Raw genomic sequence first — 25,679 nt, forward strand, 5'->3', positions numbered from 1 at the left:
AGGGAGGAAGGGAGGGAGGAGAAGATGGAGAAGGAAGGAAGACGAGCAGAGGGAAAAAAGGAAAAGAAAAGGGAGGAAATGAAGAAAAGTAGAGGGAGGGAGGGAAGGAGGGAAGGAAGGAAGGAAGATGAGAAAGGGAAGGGAGGGGAAGACGGAGACGGAAGAAAGATAAGCAGAGGAAAAAGAAAAGGAAGAAAAGGGAGAAGGAAGGTGAGAAAGGGAAGGAAGGAAAAGATGAAGGAAGGAGGATAAGCAGAGGAAAAAGGAGGAAAAAAGAAGAAAGGCAGAGAAAGGAAGAAGGAAGGAAGGAAGGAAAGAAAGAAAGAAAAAGGGAAGGAAGGAAGGAAGGAAAAAGGGAAGGAAGGAAGGAAGGAAAAAGGGAAGGAAAGAAGGAAGGAAGGAAGGAAAAAGGGAAGGAAGGAAGGAAGGAAAATGAGAGGAATGGAAGGAAGATCCTCTCAGAATATCTAGCAATATTTCAAATTCCCAACAGATGTCTCATTTCGTGCCAAATGCAGTCCCTGTTCAATTCACTCTTCACACCACTAGTAATAATAATAATAATAATAATAATAATAATAATAATAATAATAATAATAATAATAATAATAATAATAATAATAATAATAATAATATCCTGCATCTTTTCCAAAGCTGCCCTCTCTGCTTGCGATTCCCCCGCGCAGGGGCTGTGTGGCTAATGACACCCCCCTGCCCCCCCTTTTTAAAAAAATTCTTCTGCAGGGATTTTTTCGGTCCCTCTTCTGCATCGCCATCCTTTTTCCCTGCTGCCTGCAAAATCTTTTGCAGCAACAACAGCAGCATCACTGGGGCGGTTTTTCCACAGCTCTCCTCTTTCCCTCCGGCCGCTTGAGGGAGCCGGTTCTTGGCGGATCCTCTTCTCTTTCTTTCTTTCTTTTTCTTTCTTTCTTTTTTTTTAATTTAATTGGTCTATAAATTAGAAAACAGAGAAGGGAGGGAGGCGCAAAGCAGCAGCGCTGGCTCCAGGCAGGATAAGGTCCTCCTGCCTTTTAAGACATTTGGTGCAGCCTTTCTGAAATCCCTCTTTCTGCAGAGGGTCAGCCAATCATCTCCCCCAACCCAATAAAATGGGGTGCTTTCCCCATTTCTGCCTTTTTGCACTCTTTTACCTGGGAGCCTCTCAAATTACTCCCCGGCTAAGGCTGATTCCTAAAGGTGAGCTTTATTTCCTATTATGATTATTATTTTGAAGCCCTGCCCTTTTTATGACTGCAATCCCTAAAGGGGAGCTGCTCTTTCCTGTAATTATAGCTTTTCCCTATAATTGTGGTTTATTATTATTATTATTATTATTATTATTATTATTGTCGTTGTTGTTGTTTTGATGCCAAAGGATTTTTTTTCTTATAATTTTTATCCCTGTAATTCCCATTTATTTTGATGCCAAAAGGGAAGCTTTTTTTTCTTTTTATTAATTCCAAAGGAGACCTTTTTTTCCTATTATTACAATTATGTTGATTTCAAAAGGGAATCATAAATCTATAATTTCTAGGGTGAGGATTGCAAAAAGTAAGCTTTTTTTTCTCCTGTTATTACGATTCCCATTGCCAAAATGAGTTTTTTCCTTCTGATTTCCAAAGGTAAGTTTTTTCCCCCTGTTATTATTATTATTATTATTATTATTATTATTATTATTATTATTATTATTATTATTGTTCAAAAAGCTGAGCTTTCTTTTCCATTATTATTATTCCTGTTTGGATTCCAATCGGTGACCTGTTTTATTACGAAGGTGTTTGGCCCAATCAGCCAGATGTTCAGTCTGAATTTGGCATTTTTTATTTACCCCTCTAGTCCTTCCCAAGGACCTGGGATTTGCAAATGATTTATTTTATTATTGCTCTGCACCTGTTTTCAGATTGCCGAGGGTGCGTAAGTTGAATTTCTAAATGCCAAGCTTTTGAAACCTATTGGATTAAGGCAGGATCCTGAATTAAAGCAGGAAAGAAAGAGAGCAAGAAAAAAAAAACACAAGTCACCAGGATCCTGTTGCAAAATGAAGGGGTTTTTTTTTTTCCCCTCCTAACCTCCGCCTCAAATCCTCTCTTCCTTTTGCAAAATGCTCAGCAAGCCTCCAAAAGCAATTTAAAATTCTGGTTCCTTTGCTTAGCAAGGGATGGTGCATTTGATTGGCTGAGTCATGAACGTTTTAGAAAAGAGACTTAATGGCCACTTATTCCATATTCTTGAAACGTCGTGGATTTAATTGGGAAATTTGGGTCCCCGACATTCAGCCACGGAAGCTCCTTGGGTTACTTTGGGACTGGCCTACCTCGCAGGACGGTTGTGGCTCGGGGAGGGAACCCTGTGTGTGGGGGGGGGGCTGGAGTTGCTGGACCAAATGCTGCCCTTTCTTTCAGCAAAGCGAACTTTGAAACCCACCGTTCTCTTGCCAAGAGGGAACTGGGAGAGGCGGAGTCTAGAAAGGCATTGATAGCATTTAGAGAGATTCTTGAGGACTAGAAGCAGGATGTGGTTTGCAAAGAGGCTTCTAAGAAGCTATTAAGATAGGAAAAGAGGTTCTGTAAACAAAAAAAAACATTGACTAAGGTGAGGGATATATTCACGTTTTGTTTCTTCGAACACGTAGACCGTAGATAGCATTTTAAAGAACTTACGGGAACATTTTTTTATTATCTTATTAGCTCAATTGGAGGGGGGGGGGAATTCAAAAATTGGGTGCAGCTTCCTTAAGAGAGATTTTCTGCAGGAGAGTTTAAACTGCTGGCTCTCGTCCGTCTTTTGCTGAGCATAAACATTTTGGCTCCGGCTGATCTTTTTTGATGCACAGCGTGGCAAGGCGCCCGTGCCCTCAAAATTGAGCTCCAGAGGCACTTTGGGCAAGGGGGGGATTTCCCCCCCCCTTTCCAACCGCAGAGTGGCTGCTAAATGGCCAAAATCTGCCTGTTTTAAAGCCGTGTGTATGTGTGTGTGTGTGTGTGTCTTCTCCAGCCTAAGCTGATTGGCAAGAAATTCCGTAAAATTCAAATAAAAGTTGGCCGAGTCCCTAAAGGGGTGAACAAGTGACCCCAAAAGCAGGGGGGGGGAGAGAGAAGAAAGGTATTAAATGGCCTGGTTGCTTTCTCTGGAGTTCTGGCCGCTATGGGTTCAGATATACTGCACCTGTCCGTGAAGGTTTAACGTCCCGATTCGGTTTTTAGGAATAATTTTTCAAGGCCAGTTCGAACAAAACGGTTCGGAGTGGTTTACAAAAGCTGCTCCTTGCTCTTGGCTGACTCCCAACGGTGGAATTAACAGCAACAGGAGAAGGAAAGAGACCAAAATGTTAGCATTTCCTTCTGATATTCAATTCCACGGCCATCGGATCAGATCGGACCGCAACCCAGCTAGTCTCGCCCACCTGCAGGGATCCACTGGATCCTTCTGAGAAGCCCACAAAGGGTAAAGTCCTCTCTACCCAGGTCTACGGTTGACGGATAGACTGCCTCTCAAACTGGAAGTTCTATTTAGTCAGCGAAAACCCCGACAAGCCCCAAATTGGGCCAATATCCTCCTGTGAAAAGGACTTGGGGAGGGGGGGATATATATATATATATATTTTAACAGGAGGGCCAAGAGTCTTAAGGTCCCGGATCCACTTGTAATCCGTGCACGGTATGTGGAACATGGTATCCGTGGAACATGGGCAATCAGCAAAGCGCATTTTATTTGTCGCCAGTCCTGGAGAGCAAATCAATCAATTCTTGCCCTTTGCAACGATTCCAAAATTCTCCCTTGCAAAATAAGGACGGGGAAGCTTTTTTCTACTCAGGAGCAGGACTCAGCTCTAAGGGAGGGGGGGCATCTGGTCTTGGGGGAAAAAAACCCAATTAATTTTGTCCTCCTCCACCCCCACACCCCCCACTCCAATGCAAGGACATCTGAATGCCACAAATTGGCCCTTTTGTAAAGCAGCCCAGCAATGTTTTGCAGGAAAGGAGAAAAAGATTTTTGCTCCAGCAGGTCAAACCCATTTGGCTGCCCTCTGCAATGCAGATAAAACCCAGATACAGAGCAAGGGGGGGGCAGAGAGAGTTGGAAAGGGGGGGGGGGTTGCAGAAAAACACAGACTGTGCTCTGGATTCATTGCTGGGGGGGGCTGGTTTTTCCCTCCCTGTGACTCATCCTTGCAGGCCTTCTCCTCTCTCCCCCCCCCTCCCCTGCGCTGAGGACAGACGAGGGTAATAATGCGAAGGGCACAAACAGCAACAAGGTGTGGTGCCTTGTTGTGGCCGAGCGTTGCTGCTGTTGCTGTTGCAATTTCCCAGGGCCCAACCGGGCAGCGTCTCAGCAAGCGCATTCCTTTGCATAATGGATTAAGATGGCAGGTTCTGGATGTTCTCCTTCCCACCGAACCAGGATAAATAGGTCATTGGCATTCCAGGCCAGCCAAAATAAAACAGAGCTGGCTTGTTGCAGACCCTGACGTGACGGGGAACGTCCTGGTTTCGGCAAGGCGTGGAAAGTTGTCATCAGGGTCCGGTCCAAGCTGGGAATAATCAAAATGGAGACTGCTTTAGAAAGAAGGTTATAGTTTTTTGAAGAGCAGAGCCAGACAGAAATGTGGCTCTGGGCAAGCTGACCACAGGGAGCTGGGAGGGGTGGGTTTTTATACCTTCTTGGGCTTTTGAGGTATTCCAAATCAGCAAGGTTGTTTTTAATAAGAGTGTTGATTTTAATCCTTTTTTTTTCCCCTTTTCCAGATGTCACGACGCGAACTTTCAATCAGAAGGAACGGCTGTTGGCCATGTTTCACGAGGCTGGGTCCCCCCAGCTGATTGTCGGAGGGCAAGGGGCAGTCTGGATTCTGACCTTTGAGGGTTCCGACATCACACCCACCGAGGTAAACCATCCCACCCCCTTCCAAACCCTCTAGAGGCGGTCCTCGATTTACAACCGTTTGTTTAACAACGGACCCAAGTTATCATGCTATTGGAAAAAGTGGTGCTCGGCAACCGGCTCACATTTACGATAGATGTGGGGTCTTGCGGTCACGTGATTAGGCTTTGTGACCTCTCCAGCTGGCTTCCGATAAGCCAAGCCAACGGGGGGAGGGGGAAGCTGGATTGGCTGAATGAGCCGGTGATTTGTGTAATGACCATGATAAAAAAAAAATCATAATGTGTCTTTCCATGGTTTCCAGGTGCCAGTGCCCGTCGAAGAGAAGGCCGAGAGGGATTGTAAGAGAGCAGAGAAGGTGAGATGGTTTGAAAGGGGGGGGATAGTTTGGCCTGATCTTAGCATGTTCCAAAAGCAAGAATCAACTGCCTGGGCCACCTTAAACTGGGAACCTGGCAGGACTTTATCTCTCCCAGTTACTTCCCACCACTTCCAGGCACAGAGCACCCCAGAGGTCTAGCAAGGGTTGGTTTGGATTGGCTGGGCTGGGCTGGGCTGAGCTTGGGTTGGGTTGGGAGGAGTTAGATTGAGTTTGGTTGGGATTTGGTTGGGTTGGGTGGGTTCTGTTGGGTTGAGTTGAGTTGGATTGTGTTGGGTTGAGTTGTGTTGTGTTGGTTGGGTTGGGTTGAGTTGAGGTGGGTTGTGTTAGATTGAGTTGGGTTGGGTTGGATTATGCTGGGTTGGGTTGGGTTGGTTGGGGTGAGTTGGGTTGGTTAGGTTGGGTTGGGTTGGGTTCAGTTGGATGGGGTTTATTTTCCCTGTTCTGTCATTCGTAGGGCAACTGTGATAATTTCATCCAGATGATCGAAAGAATAGAGAATAAAACCCTGGTCTGTGGAACGAATGCAGGTTCTCCCAAATGCTGGATTCTGGTAAGGGGCTTGGCAGCCAATACAGAAGGAGCTTTGGGAAACAGGCGGACCCATAGTAATCAGTAGGATATTATTCTCCGTTGGCCTCTGGTTCTCTTTTTCTTTCAGGTCAACACAACACTGCAGACGAGCAGCCACGGACAAATTTTCACCATGGTAGGAGAGAACGTCATCTCAGCCTCACCGTCGCAAAAAGCCGTCACCATCGCCATTGGTAAGGGCTCCAAAAGAAGCCAAAATTTTAATATCTTTCCAGATCTCAAGCTACTTATTGCCCCCCCCCCAATAGCAGCATCAGGGCTAGGAAGTTATGCGAAAGAAATCAAATCAGCATGGCTCATGAAGATTTGAACACTTCTGTATTAAAGAATAGATTTCAGCTCTGGCTTTTCTCCGTATTTCAGAAGACAGCCTTTACTCGGCCTTATCTGGGAATAAAAGTTCCTTCCAGAGGAGCTACGGACGGAAGAAAGGGATCAAGACGAGGGACAGTTGGATCAGCAGTAAGAGATGGTCCTTGTTACTTTTTGCCACTTTCCTGAAAATGGAACACAGGCAGTCCTCAACATTGGGTGACCGTTCAAAGTTACGACACTGAAAAAAAGGGACTAGTCACCGTTTTTCACACTTAGGACCGTTGCAGCGTCCCCCCGTGGTCATGGGATTGAAATTCAGATGCTTGGCAACTGACTCACAGTTATGACAGTTGCAGTATCCCAAGGTCATGTGTGGTGTGACCTTCTGACAAGGAAAAGAAGCCAGATTGATTCAACAATTGTTTTACTAACTGAATTGCAGGGATCCACCGAACAAATGTAGCAAGCAAGGTGGTAAAATGGGGGCAAAACCCACTTGACCAATGGGGTTAGCAGCAGAAATTTTGGGCTCACTTAGGGACTTGAATAAAAGCTGGAAACTCTTGAAAAAGACAGCAAGAAGCTTCCATAGCAGGCTGTCAGCGGATCACAGCAACCGATCTCTGGATGCGATCGTTTAGGGCTGCTTCTTTTTTTCTTTTTTTTTCTCACCCTGAATTTTCTGTTCCAGATGCTGAATTTGCAGGAGCAGCCCTCCTCCAGCACAGAGACCGAAGGAAAGATGAAATTTTTTTCTTCTACAATGAGGTCAACCGGTCAGCCGGCCTGGATGAGGAACTGTACAAAGTTTGGCTCGGCCGTGTGTGCAAGGTTGGAAAAAGGGGGCGTCTCCTTTCTATCTAGGAGGCGGGGGGGAAGCGTAAGCAATGTGTAGAATAAAATTATGATGGACAGATTGATCAATCAATCAAATTTTTGCATCGCCTATCCTACCTTAAATGACTCTGGGCGTTTTCAAAAATCAAAACCAAATCGAAACTTTTAAAAACTTTTTAAACCGTTGTCCTGCTTGACTTTTAAACTCTGGTTTGTTTGTTTTTTATTCTGTTTATTCATTTGTCGAATGTATAGATTGCCCAGAGTGTCTCGATAGTCAGACAGGCAGCATCTACGCTGAATTAATTAATAAAACCATATTGAAAGCAGAGTTTTAAAAGTTAAGAAGTACAAAGATTTAAGGGTTTAAAAAATGGCGGAGGCATCTAAGGAAAAACCAATCTAACCAATTCTAAGGTTGAATTTGTTTCCAGATTGTGGGAAGGAACGTTGTCAAGAAATTAGATTCAGGGTGGGTCTTTATCTCTTGGGGGCTTCAGATGGATCAAGGAGAGAAGCCAGCTTCAGGTGATTTCTGGAGCACCTTCCTCAAAGCGAGGCTGGTGTGTGGGCGCCCCCACGAACCCCTGAGTTTCCACCGCCTGGAGGACACCTTTGTTTTCAGAGAGGAGGGCCAGCCCGAGACGTTGTACGGGGTCTTTTCCAGCCCATGGTGAGTGATGAGATACGCCCGACCGTTCAACAAGAAGTTGCATCTGGAATCTTGCTGTTCCGGATGCACCACATCAATCGGGTCTTCTGAACTTGGGATGGTGCTTATGCTGGAATTCACTTGGGGGAGGGCGAATAGGAGATCTAATCTTGACCCTTAGAAGGAAAGACTTTAAATTCAATGAAAAGAAAGAATTTCAGCGTAGCCTTTAAATCCATTCCCTGTGGGAGCAACTTGGTTACCTGGGTGCTGTCCGCGGTCCTGAAATTCCCAGGCTGGTGTCCTACTTGGGTACTGTCCGGGGTCTTGAAATGCCCAGACTGATACAGATAGTCTTCAAGTTATGACTTCACCACCTGACAGTTTGAAATTTTCATTTCTGCTTTATTTCTACCAAGGGGCACGTCTGCGGTTTGTTCATACTCCATGAATCGAATCCGTTCCTATTTTGAAAATTCCAAATTCAAGGATGCTCCAGGCGCCGTTCCTCATCCCAAACCTGGCACGGTAAAGTTCATTGGAGACTCTGATTTGGGCGATTTAGTTGTTGTTTTCAAAGGGGATTGTAGGTGTCTAATTGCCACTTAATTTTGTTGTCTTCCTGCGGCCCTGAACATTTCTTCCCTTGCTATATTCAATGACAATGTAAAATATTTGCAAGTTAAGATTGGGAGGGTGTTCTAAAATGCCCTTTGAAATTAATTGGCTGGGGAAATAACTGAAGGAAATGACTTTTCTGCATTATCAGACAGAATCTGGGTTAAAATTTGGGGTGTTCTTCTCTACCCTAGTTTCTCACGCCTCTTTTCTTCCTCAACCTCAGTGTGTTCCACCTGATTCCAGTTCTTCCTTGGCCAAAATGCTGGCCTTCATTAAGGAGCACCCAGAGTTAGAAGCCGTTGTTTATCCAGATGAGGAACAACCGCTGTATGTCCTTCAGATGAATGATACGTACACTCAGGTGGTGATGGATAAAGTACGGGATGCCAACAACGTCTCCCGTGATGTCCTCTTTCTTGGAACGTGTGAGTGTGCTGTGCACGGAAATGGGTGACCAACAAAACCTTAACAGTACAGAATAACAGAGTTGGAAGGGACCTTGGAGGTCTTCTAGTCCAACCCCCTGCTCAGGCAGGAAACCCTATACTATTTCAGGCAAATGATTGTCCGATCTCTTTTTGAAAACTTCCAGTGTTGGAGCATTCACCCCTTCTGGAGGCAGGTTGTTCCACTGGTTAATTGTTCTAACTGTCAGGAAGTTTCTCCTTAGTTCTAGGTTGCTTCTCTCCTTGATTAGTTTCCATCCATTGCTTCTTGTCCTGCCTTCAGGCGCTTTGGAAAATAGCTTGACTCCCTCTTTTTGGGGGCAGCCCCTGAGATATTGGAACACTGCTATCATGTCACCCCTAATCCTTCTCTTCATTAAACTAGACATGCCCAATTCCAGCAACTGTTCTTCATATGTTTTAGCTTCCAGTCCAATCTTCGTCGTTCTTCTCTGCACTCTTTTTGGAGTCTTCAACTCCAGCCAGGGACAGGAATGGGGCTAGACTTTGAAGGAATCTATTGAGGTTCTGGATTCATTAGTGCATCTGCTCTTAAGTCTGCTCCTTCCCCATCCTTAGATGCCAGCCATCCCCACCCCATGGATGGATGGACCCAAGGCTTTTCCAGCAAGACATCCTGCATCTACATTATTGCTTAGGCAACAACCATTGTGGTCTCCCTCCACCTAACCAGAGTTCTGTTTTTTGTGTGACAGCCAAAGGGAAGATCCATAAAGTCCTCCAAAGCAAAGAACAGATGGTGATCATCGCTGAGTTAAGCCCCTTCAAGATTGAAGCACCTGTCACCCATATGATCCTGGATGCCATCACGGTAAGACGAAGAATAGACCTGTTGGTAGTTTGCAACATTTGGGGGCAAATACTAGAAACTCAGCAGGCACCATGGTAGGTAATATCTCCCAACTTACTTGGTTGCGTGGCCAACAAAGGGGAGAGTTAGTATTTGACTTCTACCTCCTGAAATAAGGTGAAGTTACATAGCTAGGAACATCAAGGGATCCATGGAGTTAACTGTACATTTTCCAGAGCTGATGGTGGTGCTAGATAGTGAGCAGAATAGAGACTTCCTTCCTAATATGTTTTTCACTCCCATGGCTGAGGAATCATCTTGGTTATCTTCATCCCTTGCTGAAGGAAATCTATCCACCACAGAGAGGTCAACCTATGGACATATGAAGGGAACTGATACCTCATTTCCCAGCACTAGAGAAGATCTCCACAGCCTTCTTCACGGAGTTCCTTTCTTCCCCTTGCACTAGAACCCATTTTGTCTCTGGTAGGGCCATCTCTACGTGAGCACCGAGTTTGAAGTCACGCGTCTACCCTTGCAAGACTGCAACCAATATAATGGAAATTGTTGGAAGTGCATCTTGGCCCAGGACCCTTACTGTGGGTGGGACGCAGCTGGAAAGAGTTGTTCTGCCATCTCCCAGGAAAACCACACCAACAGGTTGGTCAAAAGCCAAGAGACCAAAACTGAGGTCTTGGGGGTGGGGAGAGAATGTTGTGTGCATGAGCTTCTGACACACAAAGCAGTCTTGTGTGCCTTAAGAATTTAGTTAACACTGCGTATGGGATCATTGACTAGGGAGAAACCAGGGACTGAACCAGAGGGTGCTTTGGCTTGATGCAGCAAAGTTCTTGAGATGTTCCCACCTTGTCCTTCAACAGGTTGATTCAGAACCTGGATTCGTCCAGCACCACTCAGGCGTGCAAAGCTGCTGAAGGTAACTCTGTTCCCTTGTAGGAACATGGAGTGTTGGTGGAAAGGTGGATATGACTTTACAAAGAGGGTCTCCCTGTCTTGTCATGATCAATCCCACATCAGCCATGGATGCAACCTAAGGGAGGACCTCTAAAACAGGCCTTAGGAGGTTGGGTAGGTCGAGAAGAATAGCACCCCTGTAAATACAATGGCCAACTCTCTGAAGAGGGCCTGGAGCATACTGTCCACATGGCAACGCTGACCTCAAAGGATAGGGAATGGAGAAGAGGTTGGCTTGATTCAAGTTGTGTTTTGTATCCCTTTACCTGACCCAGAAGGTACTCAAACCTTCCTAAGCCACGTATGGTTGATGGCTCTTCTCTTCTACATCCTTGCCCTTAAGATCTCCGGCAGTGCAACGGAGAAGGGCTGAGCTGGGTCCTGTCCTGTCCCGCAGCCCATCCTTGCAAGCGTTTCAACTTTGACCACCCTCACCAGGGAGCGGAAAAACCATTTCTTTTCATTGCCTTGAGTGTCTCACTCTTTCTCTCTGCCTTACTCTTTCTCTCTCCGGACCCGGTAGAAAAATTAGCCCCGGATGCCATCAAGAAAGTCAGCGTGGACCGTACGGCTTACATCTACCTGCCTTGCCCGCTAAGGTCCCACCATGCCAGCTACAGTTGGGTCAAGGACAAGAAGGTTTACCCCTGTTCCATGGAGGACCAATCCTGCACGCTTCGCTTTGGACAGGACACGCCGATAGACGAAGGTGTCTTCAAATGCACAGCTAGAGAAAAAGGCTACAGGGAGGAAATTATGGCTTTTGAGGTCGCTCTTAGTCGTGACGTAATCCTGGAGCTCTCTCTGACACTTTCAGGAGCCGCCTTGCTCTCCATAATGATCCTCTTGCTATAGACCAGATCCGTAGCTAGGAGGGGATCCCATCACACTGCCAAAAAAAAAAACCACCAACCCCTTTTTTCCATCGCTGTCCTTTTTTTTTCAAAAGAACTGGCTTTGGAGACATCAAGCCGCGTACAGAGGACCCCATATTCCAGGAGAGAGACGTAGGTCTCCGTCTGGACGCTTCGCACGTGCGTTTTTTCTCCCCCTGGGTCACCAGGCTGTCCAACCGTACATACGAGGTTGGTTGGTTTGGCCATTTCCAGAAGTGCTCAAGGTTTGATGGTGGTAGGAGAGCCCGTAAGGGCCAGGAAAATAAATGCGTTTTTGTTTTTTTTTCTGGGGAGATAAAAGCGATGGATGAGTTTATTCTGATCTGGAAGTGAAATTTAAAGTATAATGAGGTTCTCATTTGGCTTCCTGGTGACCCTTGCTGACTTGGTTTCCCCTCCAGCTTTGAAGGGCAAAATATTTTCCAGGTTTTGCAAGAAATATATTCCGGGCATGACATCTTATCCTGTCTTTTTAACCCTTCTTGTTGCATGTGTGCTACGCAACTGCAATTTTTTTTTTTAATGGCCACAAACATCCAAGCCAGTTACGCCTTCCGGTTCAGCCTTGAAGGAGCCGAGCTCTCGACTTCATGAGCGTCGGAGGAGAAAAATGTAAAAAAATAGCATTAACATCGTTGACATTTTTTTAAAAATTGTGGCAAGGGAAGTAATTGGCTTAATCTCATCCTGCGTTAACATCCCTCCAATAACAGAAGGTCACCTTAAAAGACTTGGAGATGCATCGGTGGCAGGAAAGGAAACGATAGAATGATATTGAATTATATCTCGCAACTAGTTGGATCCGCCGACTGTGAGGACGATGCTCAGAATCCTTTAACAATAGCAAATGTTCGTTTGGAGCTGTGCTACGATTACACCGGTTTTATTCCAGTTAGACGCCGAAGCATCGCACCCTGTGGAGCGTATTTTCACCAAGCTACGCTGCACACTACACGTGACTGCACAGTGACCACTACTGCTAAACTGCTTTGCGTCTGCATTTTCAATTTTTCCACCGTGGACTTTCCATGGATCAAACTCGGGGAGGGGGGGTTGGGTTATAGTTTCTATTTTCTCAAAGGGTCTGGCTGTGTACATGATTAAACGGCAGCTTGCAAATCTCAGCCTCTGTTAAAAACTAACATAACTTGCAGTCCTTGTTTTAAATCTTATTTATGGATTGCGTTCCATGTTTGTAATGTTATGTGTCATTCTGAATACACGCAATTACATTCTCTACGCCTTCTCGTCTTTCTCGTCTCTTCTTCTCTTTTGGCAGCCGTCTTTTAGACCCCGAGGAGGATCCATTAGGCTTGTTTCATTTAAAATGACTTGCAGAGGTTTATAAACACCCAGATGTCTTCAACAATAAATTGTCTTTTCCCCCCGCGGCCGATTATGAGTCTGCAGTCTCCAGAACCCTTTGGAAATTGCCGATTGAGCAATTCCAATGAAAATCGGGGCTTTAAATGTTTTGCCCTGACTATTGAAATTCAAAGCAGGTAGAAACTACCCATCAAAATACAGTTGTGTATATCCTCTTGTGTTGCCAGTGGATGGGAGAAGGCATTTTGCGCCTTTAAAGATTGTTTCAGAGATTGGTTGCGCATAGATAAATTGAAAACCTATGCTGATAATTTTGTTTGAATTTTTACAAGACCCACACAGTGGAATGGAAGATTTAATGAAGCCGAATGACTTTGGCTGGTATTATGATAAATAAATTAAAAGAGATTGGGCGCAAACTTTTCCACAAGCAAGGAAGGGAATCCTTCTTTGGAACATTTGTTTTAGGATTCCCTTACCCATCATCCACTTCGGTTACCAACTTTTCAGATCGATACATGGAGAGGGTGGGTGTGGCCACTATTTCCCTCCAAACTCAACATTTAGGCTTCCTATGATTGGCCTGCCTGCAAATCCAGCCAGGGACATTCATAAAGGCTTAATGCAAGGCAAGAATCCCAGATATGATGGTTTATTCTGCAAACTGTGGTTAGTGCTCCTCTCAACCCACACACACAGGATTATTTGGGGTTGTTTTTTTTATAGCAAGGTGGTCAAGCTGCCAACAGAGCTGGTCCGAGGAGTGGATATTTTGCCCCCCCCCCCAAATAAAAATTTGTTGATTAAATGGTCAGTTTAGGATAAAGGATTAGTTTTTGTGTGCAAACTCCTAAAACTTGCATATCAATTAAAAGCATCCCTTCTCAACTGTCAATCATGGGTTTGCTAAGGGCATTATGGGTAATAAATGAAGTCTCAGCAGCCCCCCCTTGAAGCGCAGGGCATTCTGGGATACTTTAAGCCTGATAGAGACCACCTGCCTCTCGCGACGGGCGGGAGCGACAATTAAATCTCCCTCTCCCGCCCACGCTCGTTGCTGATTGGTTCCCCCCTTTGCCCCTTCTTTCGCCGATTGGCTAATTAGGACCAACGCCGGGCTCCTCCTCCTCCTCCCCCCGACGTTCCATTTTCGTCGTTCCGCTGCTTCCCGATTGGTTCCGAGTTCCCCCTCCCTCCCGTCGGCAGGTAGCTCTCTCCGCCGATTGGCTGGAAGGCGCGCGCGTGGCGAGAGGGCGGGGAGGGAGGCTATAAATAGCGGGTCCCGCCGAGGCAGAGCGCGGGGACGGCGCGAGGAGGCGGTTGGGCAGGTGGGGCGCTCGCGCCGTGGGCGAGGCGTCAAGCGGCCAGGACCGCAGGGAGAACTTGGGTGGAGCCCGGGAGGCGCGCTTGCAAGCAAGCATTTGTGGGGGGGGGGGGAGATAGGAGAACGCTGCAAGCCGAGTTTGAATTGTTAGCATGCGGAGGGGAGGGGGAGAGACAGGTAACAGGTGAATAAAATTCCAGGCTGCATAGACCGAAATTAAGTGGGGGAGACCCCCCCAGCCCTCCTTAAGGGGAGGGGTAATTGCAGGAGGCGGAGAGAGAGAGAAGCGGCGAAGACCCACACACACACATACACACACGCCAGGCCAGGAAAAAGCTTGCAGTCTTCCCTTTCTCGTTGCCCTGGGGAAATGGAGCCTCCGGGGACAGGGGCAGTCTATCGGCCCCCGAAGGCGGCTCAAGGAGGCAGTAGCGAAACGGGAGGGCTGGAATGGCCCCCACCCACCCACGCAAACAAACAAACAAGCATGCATACGCAGTCTGCAGAAAGGAGAGCAACGTCCTAATGGCGAAGGGTTTTTAGATGATTATTTGCGGGGGGAGGGGAGAACGGGTGGGGGGAGGGGGAGAGGAGCCCCCCCTCCGCCGCTTTGCGGGAGGGGAGGGGGCTTCTGGGATTCGCAGATTTTCAGCAGAATCTGGGGCGGGGGTGGGAGAAAATATCCAGAATTGCAATATATAGAAATAAAAGAGATGCTCCGTTTTGTTTCCAAAGCTGGAGGTGGGGGGGGGAGAGAGGAGGAAGGAAGGATCCAGGCCTGAGTGGGTGGATTCCCTGGAGATCTGCAGGAGGGGAAGGAAATTGGAGCTGCTGGCTTTTTTCCTCCCTCCCTCCCTGGGGGAGGCCAGGAGACCCCCCCACCCGACCCCTTTGGGTGACTGGGAAGCCGAGCTCTTGGCAAGCGGCCCAATTGTGTTGTTTTTCTGCCTCCCCAGAAGCTCAGAAGTTTCCCCCCCCCTTAAGGAGACAGGCAGCTTTTGCAGAGCCATGGCTGGCCAGCGGGGCACCTGGGCCGGAGGCCTCACCTGGCTGCAGAAGATCGCCCTGGCCCTGGGCATCCCAGCCAGTGCTGCCATCCTCTACATCTTGTACCGCCAATACCGGGAGGAGCAAGGTGAGCGTGCGTGTGTGTGTGTGATTTTTTTCTTTTTTGGGGGGGGGGCTTCTTACACGTTCACTCTTTAGGAGGTTTGAGTTCCTCCTCCAACACTGGAGAAGCCTCGGGTCTTTATTATTATTATTATTATTATTATTTATTGAATTTATATACCGCCCTATCTCCCTTACGGGACTCAGGGCGGTGAACAGGCAATAATAAAAACCACGATAAATATACGCAAGTTTCTGTTCTAAAATCAAATTAAATAACAGGCCTGCTCTAAAAGTACCCCATACAAAACCCCCACTAAAACATAATCAAACTACGCCAGGCCGGCCGCACGGAATAGATGGGCCTTCAGGGCTCGGCGAAAAAGGCGCAGGTCCGCAACTGTACGTAGGGTCTTCCAGCTTTGGTTTCTTCCTTGGTGCCCCCAGAAGAGCGGATCCCCTTTGTGGGAGAGGACGAGATCGAATTTGTGATGAAGGTGCCCCAGGAAGCCGTGAAGTTCCTCCTGGGGCGGCAGGGGGCCAAGGCGAACCAGGCAAGTGGGAGAAGGTGGGTTGGTGGGCTGGAGACCCCCCTCCCTCCCGGGGGCCCTTTCGGACCAGCCTCCGAGGTTTCTTTCCTCCTCCTCCCATCCCAGCTGCGGAAGGACACCCACGCCCGCATCAACATCAACCTGGATGATTCCGGCGAGGAGCGGCTGATCCGGATCGCGGGCTCCCCCGTCCAGGTGTGCAGGGCCAAAGCCGCCATCCACCAGATCATGGAGGAGAACCTGCCTGTGGCGGAGAAGATCTCCGTGCCGATTCGGGCCGTCGGGCGCATCATCGGTACCTCGTTCTCCCCAGAGCCCCTGGGAGGGGAGGGGTGTGTGGCACCAGCAGCAGCAGTAGACGGGGGTCTTTCGCCAGCCCGCGCTGGAGACCCTGAGGCCGCGCTGGGCTTCCCAAGGCTGATTTTTGAGTGGCTTGGGAAGCCAGCAATCGAGAGCTCTGGGATTTGGAAAGGGAAGGGCGTAGCACTGATGACGTGGCCTAGTTTGGTCGTGAAACGTCTGCAAGGACACCGTAAGTCCTCGTGCTTGCAAACCCTGCTCCCTTCTGGCCCTGGTGATGTTCCCTAGTTAAGTTGTGAAATGTCCTGCAAAGAAACAGGAGAGCCCACCGTTTCTTTCCCTTCTCCTTTGTTCTTCCTCCCCCAGGGAAGGGTGGCGAGAGCGTGCGGGCCATCTGCCGGACCACGGGGGCCAAGATCGAGTGCGACCGCGAGGAGGAGGGCGTCCTGTCGCTCACCCGCCTCATCACGCTCACTGGGACGCGCAAGGAGGTCCAGGCCGCCAAGGTGAGATCCTTGCCGGGCTGGGCTTCCCTCTCCCCCAACCTGGCACCCTGGGAGCGCGCAGCCGCTGGGACTTGAAGCAGCGGGTCTCAGTGGGAAGGTGTGGCTTATGGGACAGGTAGTCCTCGACTCCATTGAGGCCGAAGTTTGTGCCAGCAGGAACTGATCCGGGAAAAGCTGTTGGAGGACGAAGCTTTCCGCAACAAGCTGTCGCAAGCGGCCATGTCCCGTATGCAGCGGAAACAGCCGCTGGGCACCCGGAGGGAGATGGCGGCTGGCGACCAGGGAGAGCGGCCTTACTCGCACTCAGAACCTCCCGGTCGAGCGCCGGATGCTGAGTACCTCCCCCAAGAGGCTGGCGACGGGCCCCCCGATTATCCTGCAGGAGATCCCCAAGAATCGAGCGGAGCGGGGGCCCCAATAAACCCCTGGCCTGCGCTGAGCTCCGTCTTGGAAGGTGAGCCCAAAATAAAAAAAAAAATGGGGCGCTCCCCCTTCGTCACCCAGGTAGACTGCTTCGGGACCTGGAGGACCGGCCTGGACCTTGCAGCTTAAGAGGACCCTGCAGAGTTAGGACAGCGCAGACGGTCCTTGGCTTGCAAGGGATTTTTTTGGTGACCAGAGTTACCGGACTTAGGACCCTTTTTCACACTTACGACCGTTGCAGCATCACGTGATCAAAATTCGGACCCTCGGCAACCGACTCGTCTTTATGATGGGTTGCGGTGTCCTGGGAGGGGTGCCGTGATCCCCTTTTGCAAACTTTCTGACCAGCAGAGTCAACGGAGGGAGCCGTGTGACTTAAGTTGGGAGACCCAAAAGGCTGACTGGGGGACCCCCTAACCCATCCGCCTTTTCCTTCCCGCTCAGTGCCCAGCCCGGATTTCAACCTCCAGGCCAAGGATCACCTGGAGGTCTACATCTCGGCCTCGGAGAGCCCCAGCCATTTCTGGATCCAAATTATCGGCACCAAGGCCCTCTATCTTGACAAGCTCGTCCAGGAGATGACCAAATACTACGACGGCAGCGACGACGGCGAGGTGAGGCCCCGTCCAGAAGTGGGGAGATGGTGAACCCCAAGGCGGGAAAGCTGTGGTTCCCCATTCCCGGGCGTCACCCCTCTCCTTGTGTCTCTCTCCCCCCTCCCCAGCTGGAAAGCGTGCAGGTGGGGGACATCGTGGCGGCCTACTATCTGGAAGACCATTCCTGGTATCGGGCCGAGGTCTTGGGGATCTTGGACAACGGCAACCTGGACCTTTATTACGTAGACTTTGGGGACAACGGGGAGGCGCCCCTGGAGAAGCTTCGGCTGTTGCGGTGAGGGCTGGACCGGGGGTGTGTGTCATAGATCCCACTACTAGGAGCTAGAACTTGGGGTCCTCGGCGTTGTGGGGACATGGTGGTTTTTGAAGGTCTCGGGAGGACGTCAACCGGGCTTCTGGCTCTGGGTGAACAAAGCCCAGTTTGCCAGGGCGACGCGATCACGGTGACCTGCCTGTAGTCCTTGGCATACGACCGTTCGCTTAGTGGAGGGGCTGGCCAACGGTACGGAGACCCCGCATAACTGGGGTGACTCTCACTTTGTCCTGATTTGAAAGTCAAGCTGGAGTGTTAGAGACTTCGGGTGGTGGGGGAAAGGAGGCGGTTAGGAAGGGCGAGAACTGGGGTGCGCTGGCCAGGATGGGGTCTCCTCCTCCTCCACCTCTTAACCTCCCTTTTTTTTTTCTTTTTTTGGGGGGAAGGGGTGATTTCCTTGGCCTCCCCTTCCAGGCCATCGAGTGTAGCCTCGCTGGTGTGGCCCCTGCCGGTGAGTCCTTTTTCCCCCCAGATTAATATTGATTTTTCCTCCCAGGATACTGTTTCTCAATCTTAGTGGCGTTAAAAGTGCGCAGACTTCAATTCCCAGAATTCCCCCAGCCAGCCATGTTTCTGGGAGTTTGAAGCCCACCCTCTTAAAAGCTGGCTGGCTAGGGAATTCTGGGAGTTTGAAGCCCACCCTCTTAAAAGCTGGCTGGCTAGGGAATTCTGGGAGTTTGAAGTCCCACCCCTTTTAAAAACCGGCTGGCTGGCTGGGGGAATCTGGGACAGCTACAGCCACCCAGCTTTTGCAGCGGAGCCCCTGCCAAGGGGGGCATCGGAGACCTGGGTTAGAAATTTAACCCTGCATTCCCCTTCTGACCTGGACGATGATGGTTCCCAGGCCCGTGTTGGGAAGAGGCCGCCCTGGATGAGTTTGACCGCCTCACCCACTGCGCCCAGTGGAAGTTGTTGTTTTGCAAGATCTGCACCTACCAGCCCGTGGGGAGCAGCGTGCGGCCGTACGTCCGTCTGTTCAAGCCCGCCAACGGGCAGGTGAGACCCATCCTGGCTTGGACCTTCCTTGGGAAAACCAATGGCTTTCCAGGTGAGGTTTTCGCCTAACGAGGTTGGGTTTTCAGCCCGGCTTCTCTCCCCAGTTTGTCGACGTGGGAGAGGAACTGATCCGGTTGGGCTACGCCGTGCAGAAGTTGTCGGACGGGGACGGGGAAGCCTCGAGGGACCTGCCCGGAAACCTGGTTAGTGATCGGGCTACGGATCCGGCCTCTTTGGGGGCCAGCTGATTTGGCAGGCGGGTGGCTATGTGGCTAGTCCACATGCGGCCTGTCTTGCCGCGGATAGGACAATACAGCTGGAAAGGGACCTCAGAGGCAGGAATGTTCTAACGGCAAAAATAAACCTGCTTTGGTTTTGACTTGCCAACTTCAGGACGGAAGGGGGTTCCCGACGCAGCAAACAAGCCAAATATAACAAGGTTTTGAGTCTCCCCCTGGTTGATGTTTTCGGAGGGGGGTGTCTGCTGCTCCCCGACATTCTCACTCCCCCCTCCCCATTTAACGTTTCTGCGGACCCCGAGGTGCCTCCTGCGTCCAAGGAGAAGAGAGCTGGTGGGGGTTTGGGGTAGACCTGCCGTCGATTGTGCAAAACTAACTCTGGCGTCCCCTTCCAAGCTGTTACTCTGCTTGTTTTCTAGGCCAACCTTGCAGGGACGTCGTTAGAGAATCTGTCAGGTAGGCGCCAGAGTGCTGAGGAGACGCCGCTCAGCTTGTCCTACGCCAGCCCCGTTCTGTACGTGAGTTGACAATTAGAAAGTGATCCTAAGGACCCACAACTGCAGAGGGCCACCTGGTTGGGTCAGACAAAAGGGCTCAAAATTTCCCCCCCTAATGTAATACAGTAATACTGAGTCTTTCTCTTTCTTTCTTTCTTTCTTTCTTTCTTTCTTTCTTTCTTTCTTTCTTTCTTTCTTTCTTTCTTTCTTTCTTTCTTTCTTTCTTTCCTTCCTTCCTTCCTTCCTTCCTTCCTTCTCCTTCCTTCCTTTCCTTCCTTCTTCCTTCCTTCTTCCTTCCTTCCTTTCGTTCTTTCTTCCTTCCCTTCCTTCCTTCCTTCTTCCTTTCTTCCTTCCTTCCTTTCCTTTCTTCCTTTCCTTTCTTCCTTTCTTCCTTTCTTCCTTCCTTCCTTCCTTCCTTCCTTCCTTCTTTCATCTATCTATCTATCTATCTATCTATCTATCTATCTATATCAAGCAGCTGGCACTTTTCTTTCAACCCATTTTTTTTCCCCTGGCTAACCAAGTCCTGACTTCTTGGGGGGGGGCTTCTTCCAGCTCTGCCCCTCATTTCCTACCTCACCCCCCCACTCTGATCTTTTGTCTCTCCATCCTGCAGAAACGGCCTCCCTGTCGGAAGAGGAGGAGAACACGGTGATGCTATGAGGCCTCGGAGGTCCCAGGAAGAGGTGGGTGAGGAGGGAGCGGCACTTTGTGGTGTTGTGCACCCAAAATAAGGCGGGAGGGGGTCTTGGATTGCTTGGTCCCAGCGTGGGACCCTCAGCTTTGGCAGACCCCAGCCCCTCCCGTCCAGATTTCCCTGGCCTTCTCCGAGAATCCTTAGGTTTGAAAAGAGCCATTTGGGGTGTTCAGAGACCTTCCACCTTCTGAACGGGGTGGGTGTCCCATCTACCATCAACCACCTTTAGTTCAGGGAAATTTAATCCATAATGGCTTGCTCTAAACCAGGTTCCCCAGCCCCAGGATTTTGGGGCTGCCCTAACTGCAATTTGCACCCCAGATCCAACCCTTATGGAAGGGGTTTGGGGGTTGTTGTTGTTGTTTTTGCACAGAGCGGGTCTTAACTTCTGTCCTTCCTTTGGTTCAGATCTTGGAGGGGCCACAGGAAGATCCCACCCGCCGGAGGGACCGTTTGGAATCTTGTGGGGGACACGCAGCCCCCCCCAGCACCGGCTGGGTGCACTGGGGTAGCTTTTGAATGGCGAGCTGAGTTTTGACAGAATTTCTCTGGGAAAGTTGCACAGAAGACGAGGGGGGTGGGCTGGCTGTTTCTGCCCCCAAACCCGAGTTTATGTTCACGTTGGGCTGTTAAGACCCTGGATCCATCCCTGGTTTCTTACCTTAAACCCTTTTTGTGGTCCCCACCTGTCTGGAAAAGTTGGGGCAGCCTGTGTTTCTTTGGAATAAGCCACGATGCCTGGCACACACCCTGCATTGTTGGTCCAAAACTGGGTGTGTGTGTGTGTATGGGGGTCTAAAAGGACAGGGATAATACGGGGACGAAGGGAGATTTTGTTTTGCAAGAATTAAGTTTGGTTTTGCGAGCCACCCAGAGTGTTAAAACTCAAAAGGCAGCAACGAAGATGGGCTGCTGTGACTTTTCAGTGGAGATATCTCAGTTTATATTTTTGTCTGAAATAAAGGCTGATATTTAGCACTTCCTCTTCCCAAGAGTTAAAAATGCGGGGTGGGGTGGGGAGAAGACCCAGCCAGTGGGGGCCGGAGTTGTGAGTTGCGGGGAGAAAGGGCAAGGATGGCACCCGCAAATTGAACCCAATTTTCTCCCATGGGATGGGATGGAAGATTTGGGGGGGGAGGCAAGGAAAGGGTGAGGTTCTCCCCTACCGTAACTTACCCCTCCCTCCCTCCCTCCCTAGTCATAAACTGCTAAGTGTTCATGCCACTTTAATGCCTTTTTTGGGGGGAGGCTCTGAAATGAAGCTGCTCCGAACGGGGGTCCCCATCGGCACCGGGGGAGCCCCCCTCCTGCCTCTAGGCCCCACCAGCATCTTCCTGCTTGGGTTGGGGATTCCAGCCGAGATCACGTTCCAGGGGGTAAGCCATGAAGATGGTGTCTTCCCAGGGGGGCAGGCCGGGATGGCCGGGGGTCACGAGTTCGAATCCCAAGAAGCCGAAAGCTCGTAGCAAGTCGCCTTGGAGGAAGGGGGGGGAAAAGCAGGGTTAGCGGTGCAGGGACGACCGGAGCTACTTTCTGGGGTTCGGATTTGCGCCTCGGATTCATGCAGGGGGGGGGACCCTCAGCTTTTGTCGCCTTCCCGCCTCTCTTTGCGAGGGTCGGGTGCCAGCTGACAAGTTACAGGTAGTCCTCAATTTATAGCAGTTTGTTTAGGCAAGAAAAATCGTAAAATCAGGCTCGGCTGTCGTAAGTTGAGGACCACCTGTATTTCACCAACCTATTATGGGGACCCTCCTTTTAATTTCATTCTTACGACTCCCTTTTTTTTCCCTTTATAATTTGGATTAATTAAGGCACTCACAAAACATGATTTTCCTTTCCGAGGCTGGGAAATTCACTCTCGGGCCAAACCCCCCGACTTAAAAGTCCCCCCCCCAAAAAAGTTGTTTTTTTACCTCGGTCTCGCCGAGTCTTTCGGAAGTTCACCAGCACCTGCTCTGCGTCGGTTTTTTCTTCGGTGTATTCCAGCGTGGCGGTCAAGCTATAGGATCGGAGGCAAGTGTGTGGTCAGCAAACCAGGTTTTGTAATCGCACAATCTTACAAAGCAAAGATTTCCGACTCTCCTGATCGGAAAAACGACCCGAGTCTTCTGGAAAATCAGCACACAGCTAGTCCTCGGCTTAACGGCCAGAATTCCCCTCGCTAAGCGAGGCAGTTTTTAAGTGAGTCTGATTTTGGGACCTCTCTTTTGCAACACAAGTCGTTCATTGAAGTTTTTGCTGGTTAGATGAGAAGGTCGCAAATGATCACAGGGCATTGCAACTGTCGTAAACAACACGCTGGTGATCCCAGTTTTGGTCACGTGAAAATGCTGTGACGGTTATAAGTCTGGGAGCTGGTCTTAAGTCCCTTTTTTTTCCAGCCCTGTGATCTGGAACAGTCACTAAATGAATGATTGTCAAAGACTATAATTCCAGAGAAAAACGTAACTAGCGCTAGAGAGCAAGAATGAATGTGGAGCATTGATTTCTGGATTCCGACTGGCGAGTTGCTAAGGATCTTGAGAACTAGCAACTTGCTTCCTGCTTTTTAAACCAAGTTTTCCCTCTCCTCCGGAGGCCAACCCTTTCCTTGTCCTCCTAACCAACATGCCACTTCCACCTCCTCACCTTTCACGGCTGTTGAAGTCCAGCGCCAGCCGAGGGGTGTCCAGGAAAAGAGTGCGTCCATGCAGAAGACCATGCCAGTGGCTGGCGCCCTGGCTGCCGCGGGCAAAGTGAAAATCCAGCTGCACTGGCTGATCCGGGTGTTGACGGTCGCTAGCAAAAACAGTGAGGTTGGCAGCCTGTTTGGGGGGAAAAGGGAAATTGCATAAAACGCCGGTTAGGCGATTCAGACGTTAGGGTGAAAAGTTGCACGCTTCTCCATTAATTATTTCCTTTTTTTTTAAAAGCACTTGTCTGCTTCTAAAAGAGAATAATAATAGTCTGGCAGTGTAGTGTTTTGTTTTGTTTTCAAATTGGCCACTTGGACTTCAACTCCAGCTGGCTGGGGAATTCTGGGAGTTGAAATCCAGTCCTCTTAAAGTTGGCCAATTTGAAAAAGCAGCGAGTCAAAGTCCAATCATTTTAAAAGTTACCAAGTTTGAAAAGGTGGATTCGGAATTCCCAGTAGTGCCCATTATCCCCTCCCGCTAGCCACGCTTGGTTTGAAACCCGAGTTTTGGTAGGTCTTACCTTGTAGATCTCAGTCGGGCTCAGCCAGTCTGCCGGGCCGCTGGGGCTGCGCCGGTTGGGGCTGGCGCCCTCAAACTCAGGAGCACTGCGGGCAGTAGCGAGGACGGGTGCTCAAAATCTCGCGGCGGGCGAGGGTTGCTCTAGCAGAGAAGAGGAAAAAAATGACATTTTCCCATCCTTTCCATTTTTAAAAATTAATAATAATAACATCAGAAGGGACCTTGGAGGTCTTCTAGTCCAACCCCCTGCTCAGGCAGGAAACCCTATACCATTTCAGACAAATGGCTGTCCAGTCTCTTCAAAACTTCCCATGTTGGAGCATTCACAACTTTTATTTCCCATTTCTCTCGCCTTCCGAGTGATCTTGGACTGGCGAAACATCTGGAGTGCTAACTTTTAATGGGAAGTGTTTTAGTTTTCTCTCTGCCAGCAAGCATCCCAGGGACCCAAATGAGTTGGCCCGGCCTGAATGGGGAAGGATCTGGGGTGTGCCAGGTTTGGCCACCAGAGGTCAGCAAACCACGATTGTTGGCTTAGCCTCAGGTGAGCCAGCTGCCACGGGCAGCATTGCCCAGATGGCGCTGCGGAGGCTCACTCGCTGTTTGAGGGGGTCATGTTTCCTCGAGGGCGAAGTTTGGATGAAGCTATAAAGGGGGATCCAAGCAGGCTTAGCGTTGCCCCAAAGCAGGCAGCGGGGTCCCTGGGCGATCTCCGGATCTTGGGTGGCATCTGGCCAGGGATGAGTGGCCCCTGGGGTCAGGATCCCAAGTCAAGGGCCCCATTGTGACCCGGTGGCCCCAGACTGGCAACCGGACGCACAACAGACTCCCATTGTGACCACCCAGGACAAGCTCCTCCCATTTCTGGCCCCTCCCATAGTGGCTTGTCTACATGCCCCCCCCCCGGAAACTGACTTGAAACCAGTTTATGGGGAAGGGTGGGGTTGCTTGATGGGTCACCCCATATATATCCCCCATTTATAGCCACTTGGGTGGCTGGTTTTCAAAGATTAGAAGAATTGGGGTTGTGGGAAAGAAAACACTCTGTACACGCTCAGAGGCACGAGGTCTTTTCAGAATTCTTTCTGCCTTGGGAAGAAAGAAGCCTTTTGTACCATCCCCTCCAAATTAAAGGATCTTCGTGGCCTTTCTCATGTTCAAGGAGGAAAAGCTCTCTGTGCATGCTCAGAGGCATTGTGCTGCCCACTCTTGTTTGGCAGAGATCCCTCTGTGCAGGCTCAGATTGCCCTTCCCTAACATGCTGTTACAACTTTGCATCCACGGCAGGGAGGCAGGATGCCTTTGTTGGTGGGTGACACTGCCCTCTTTGCATGCTCAGAGACCCCTTCACTCCCACCCCATTAAAGTTCGGCATCCATGGCAGGGGGAGAGGCGGTCTCTGGGCATGCTTAGAGGCAAACTAGCCCCAAGAACTCTGTATTGAGAAGAAGCCTTTCCTCCGGCCCGGCCGAACCAGAAACCGGGGGCTGCCGTGGCGCCGCCGCCCGCAAGAAGAGGGCCATGCCGGGTGGGCGGCGCTACGTCAGGCCGGGGCTTAGTCGCGGCCTGGCGGGCCTCGGCGCCTGCGTAGTCGTCAGGGGGCGGGGCCTGCAGCGCGGCGGCGGCGGGAGCCATGATGGCGGCGGGGTTGAGCCGGTGGGCGCCGGCGGGGTCTCCTCTCCTCCTTCTCCCGCTGAGGAGGGGGCTGCGCCTCTCGGCCCCGCGGGTGAGCGCAGCCGGGCCGGGCCGGGTGTGGAGTCTGGCGGGGGAAGGCGGGACAGCCCCGGCGGGAAGGTGGGCGGGAGGGAGGGAAGGATGGGAGGGATGGGGGACCACCAGGAGAGAACGGCGGCCGCTCAGCGCCGGGGGAGGCTGCGCAGGATGGGCGTTGCGAGGCAGCCCCGGGCCAAAGAGGGGGTGGCTGGCCTGGGTAGAGGCTGGGTGGCCTGAATGGGCGTCCTGGAGAAGATGGGAAGGAAAGCAGGAAGGAAGGAAAGGAGAGAGAGAGAGAGGGAGAAGGAAAAAGGAAGGAAAGAAGAGGCAGGAAAAGGAGAGAAGGAGGGAGGAAAGAAGAGAAAGGAAAAAGAAGGAGAGAGGGTTAGATTGAAGGAAGGAGGGAGGAAAAGAAGGAAGGAGAAGGAAAAAGAGGGAAGACAGAAGGAAGAAAGTTGAAGTTATA

The 25,679-nt window shown here is 50.2% G+C and overlaps 3 protein-coding genes across 3 annotated transcripts; 2 read left to right on the forward strand and 1 right to left on the reverse strand.

Moving 5' to 3' along the window:
* The first annotated feature begins 1,109 nt into the window (after nt 1-1,109).
* Nucleotides 1,110-11,366, forward strand: LOC107285234 (semaphorin-7A-like). Its single transcript, XM_015813406.1, has 14 exons — nt 1,110-1,197; nt 4,746-4,885; nt 5,186-5,239; nt 5,718-5,813; nt 5,922-6,027; nt 6,218-6,316; nt 6,861-7,000; nt 7,507-7,679; nt 8,078-8,186; nt 8,503-8,704; nt 9,442-9,557; nt 10,027-10,196; nt 10,418-10,473; nt 11,035-11,366. The coding sequence occupies exons 1-14, from the start codon at nt 1,110-1,112 to the stop codon at nt 11,364-11,366; spliced, it is 1,881 nt and encodes a 626-aa protein (XP_015668892.1).
* A 3,699-nt stretch (nt 11,367-15,065) lies between these two features.
* Nucleotides 15,066-20,272, forward strand: TDRKH (tudor and KH domain containing). Its single transcript, XM_015813359.1, has 12 exons — nt 15,066-15,192; nt 15,615-15,721; nt 15,824-16,013; nt 16,385-16,524; nt 16,681-16,978; nt 17,392-17,566; nt 17,680-17,838; nt 18,264-18,328; nt 18,722-18,873; nt 18,978-19,076; nt 19,532-19,568; nt 20,226-20,272. Exons 1-12 carry the CDS (start codon nt 15,066-15,068, stop codon nt 20,270-20,272), a joined length of 1,596 nt encoding a protein of 531 aa, XP_015668845.1.
* Nucleotides 20,273-21,619: 1,347 nt separating this feature from the next.
* Nucleotides 21,620-25,135, reverse strand: OAZ3 (ornithine decarboxylase antizyme 3). The gene is given in 6 exon segments (XM_015813360.1): nt 21,620-21,780; nt 22,220-22,305; nt 22,935-23,110; nt 23,502-23,579; nt 23,581-23,641; nt 25,056-25,135. Coding segments are annotated over 6 exon segments (642 nt in total).
* Between the last annotated feature and the right edge of the window lie 544 nt (nt 25,136-25,679).

Source organism: Protobothrops mucrosquamatus, unplaced genomic scaffold (assembly GCF_001527695.2).
Source record: "Protobothrops mucrosquamatus isolate PMUCROS unplaced genomic scaffold, P.Mucros_1.0 scaffold154, whole genome shotgun sequence".
NCBI classification, from domain to species: domain Eukaryota; kingdom Metazoa; phylum Chordata; class Lepidosauria; order Squamata; family Viperidae; genus Protobothrops; species Protobothrops mucrosquamatus.

Bases quoted from the DNA above. Each gene is read 5' to 3' on its own strand.
- LOC107285234 (XM_015813406.1), top strand. From the start codon at position 1,110: ATGGGGTGCTTTCCCCATTTCTGCCTTTTTGCACTCTTTTACCTGGGA. The intron at 5,240-5,717 runs GTGAGATGGTTT...TGTCATTCGTAG, and splicing joins ATTGTAAGAGAGCAGAGAAG to GGCAACTGTGATAATTTCAT. The intron at 9,558-10,026 runs GTAAGACGAAGA...TGTCTCTGGTAG, and splicing joins TGATCCTGGATGCCATCACG to GGCCATCTCTACGTGAGCAC.
- TDRKH (XM_015813359.1), top strand. From the start codon at position 15,066: ATGGCTGGCCAGCGGGGCACCTGGGCCGGAGGCCTCACCTGGCTGCAG. The intron at 18,329-18,721 runs GTGAGTCCTTTT...GATGGTTCCCAG, and splicing joins CGCTGGTGTGGCCCCTGCCG to GCCCGTGTTGGGAAGAGGCC. The intron at 19,077-19,531 runs GTTAGTGATCGG...CTTGTTTTCTAG, and splicing joins GGGACCTGCCCGGAAACCTG to GCCAACCTTGCAGGGACGTC.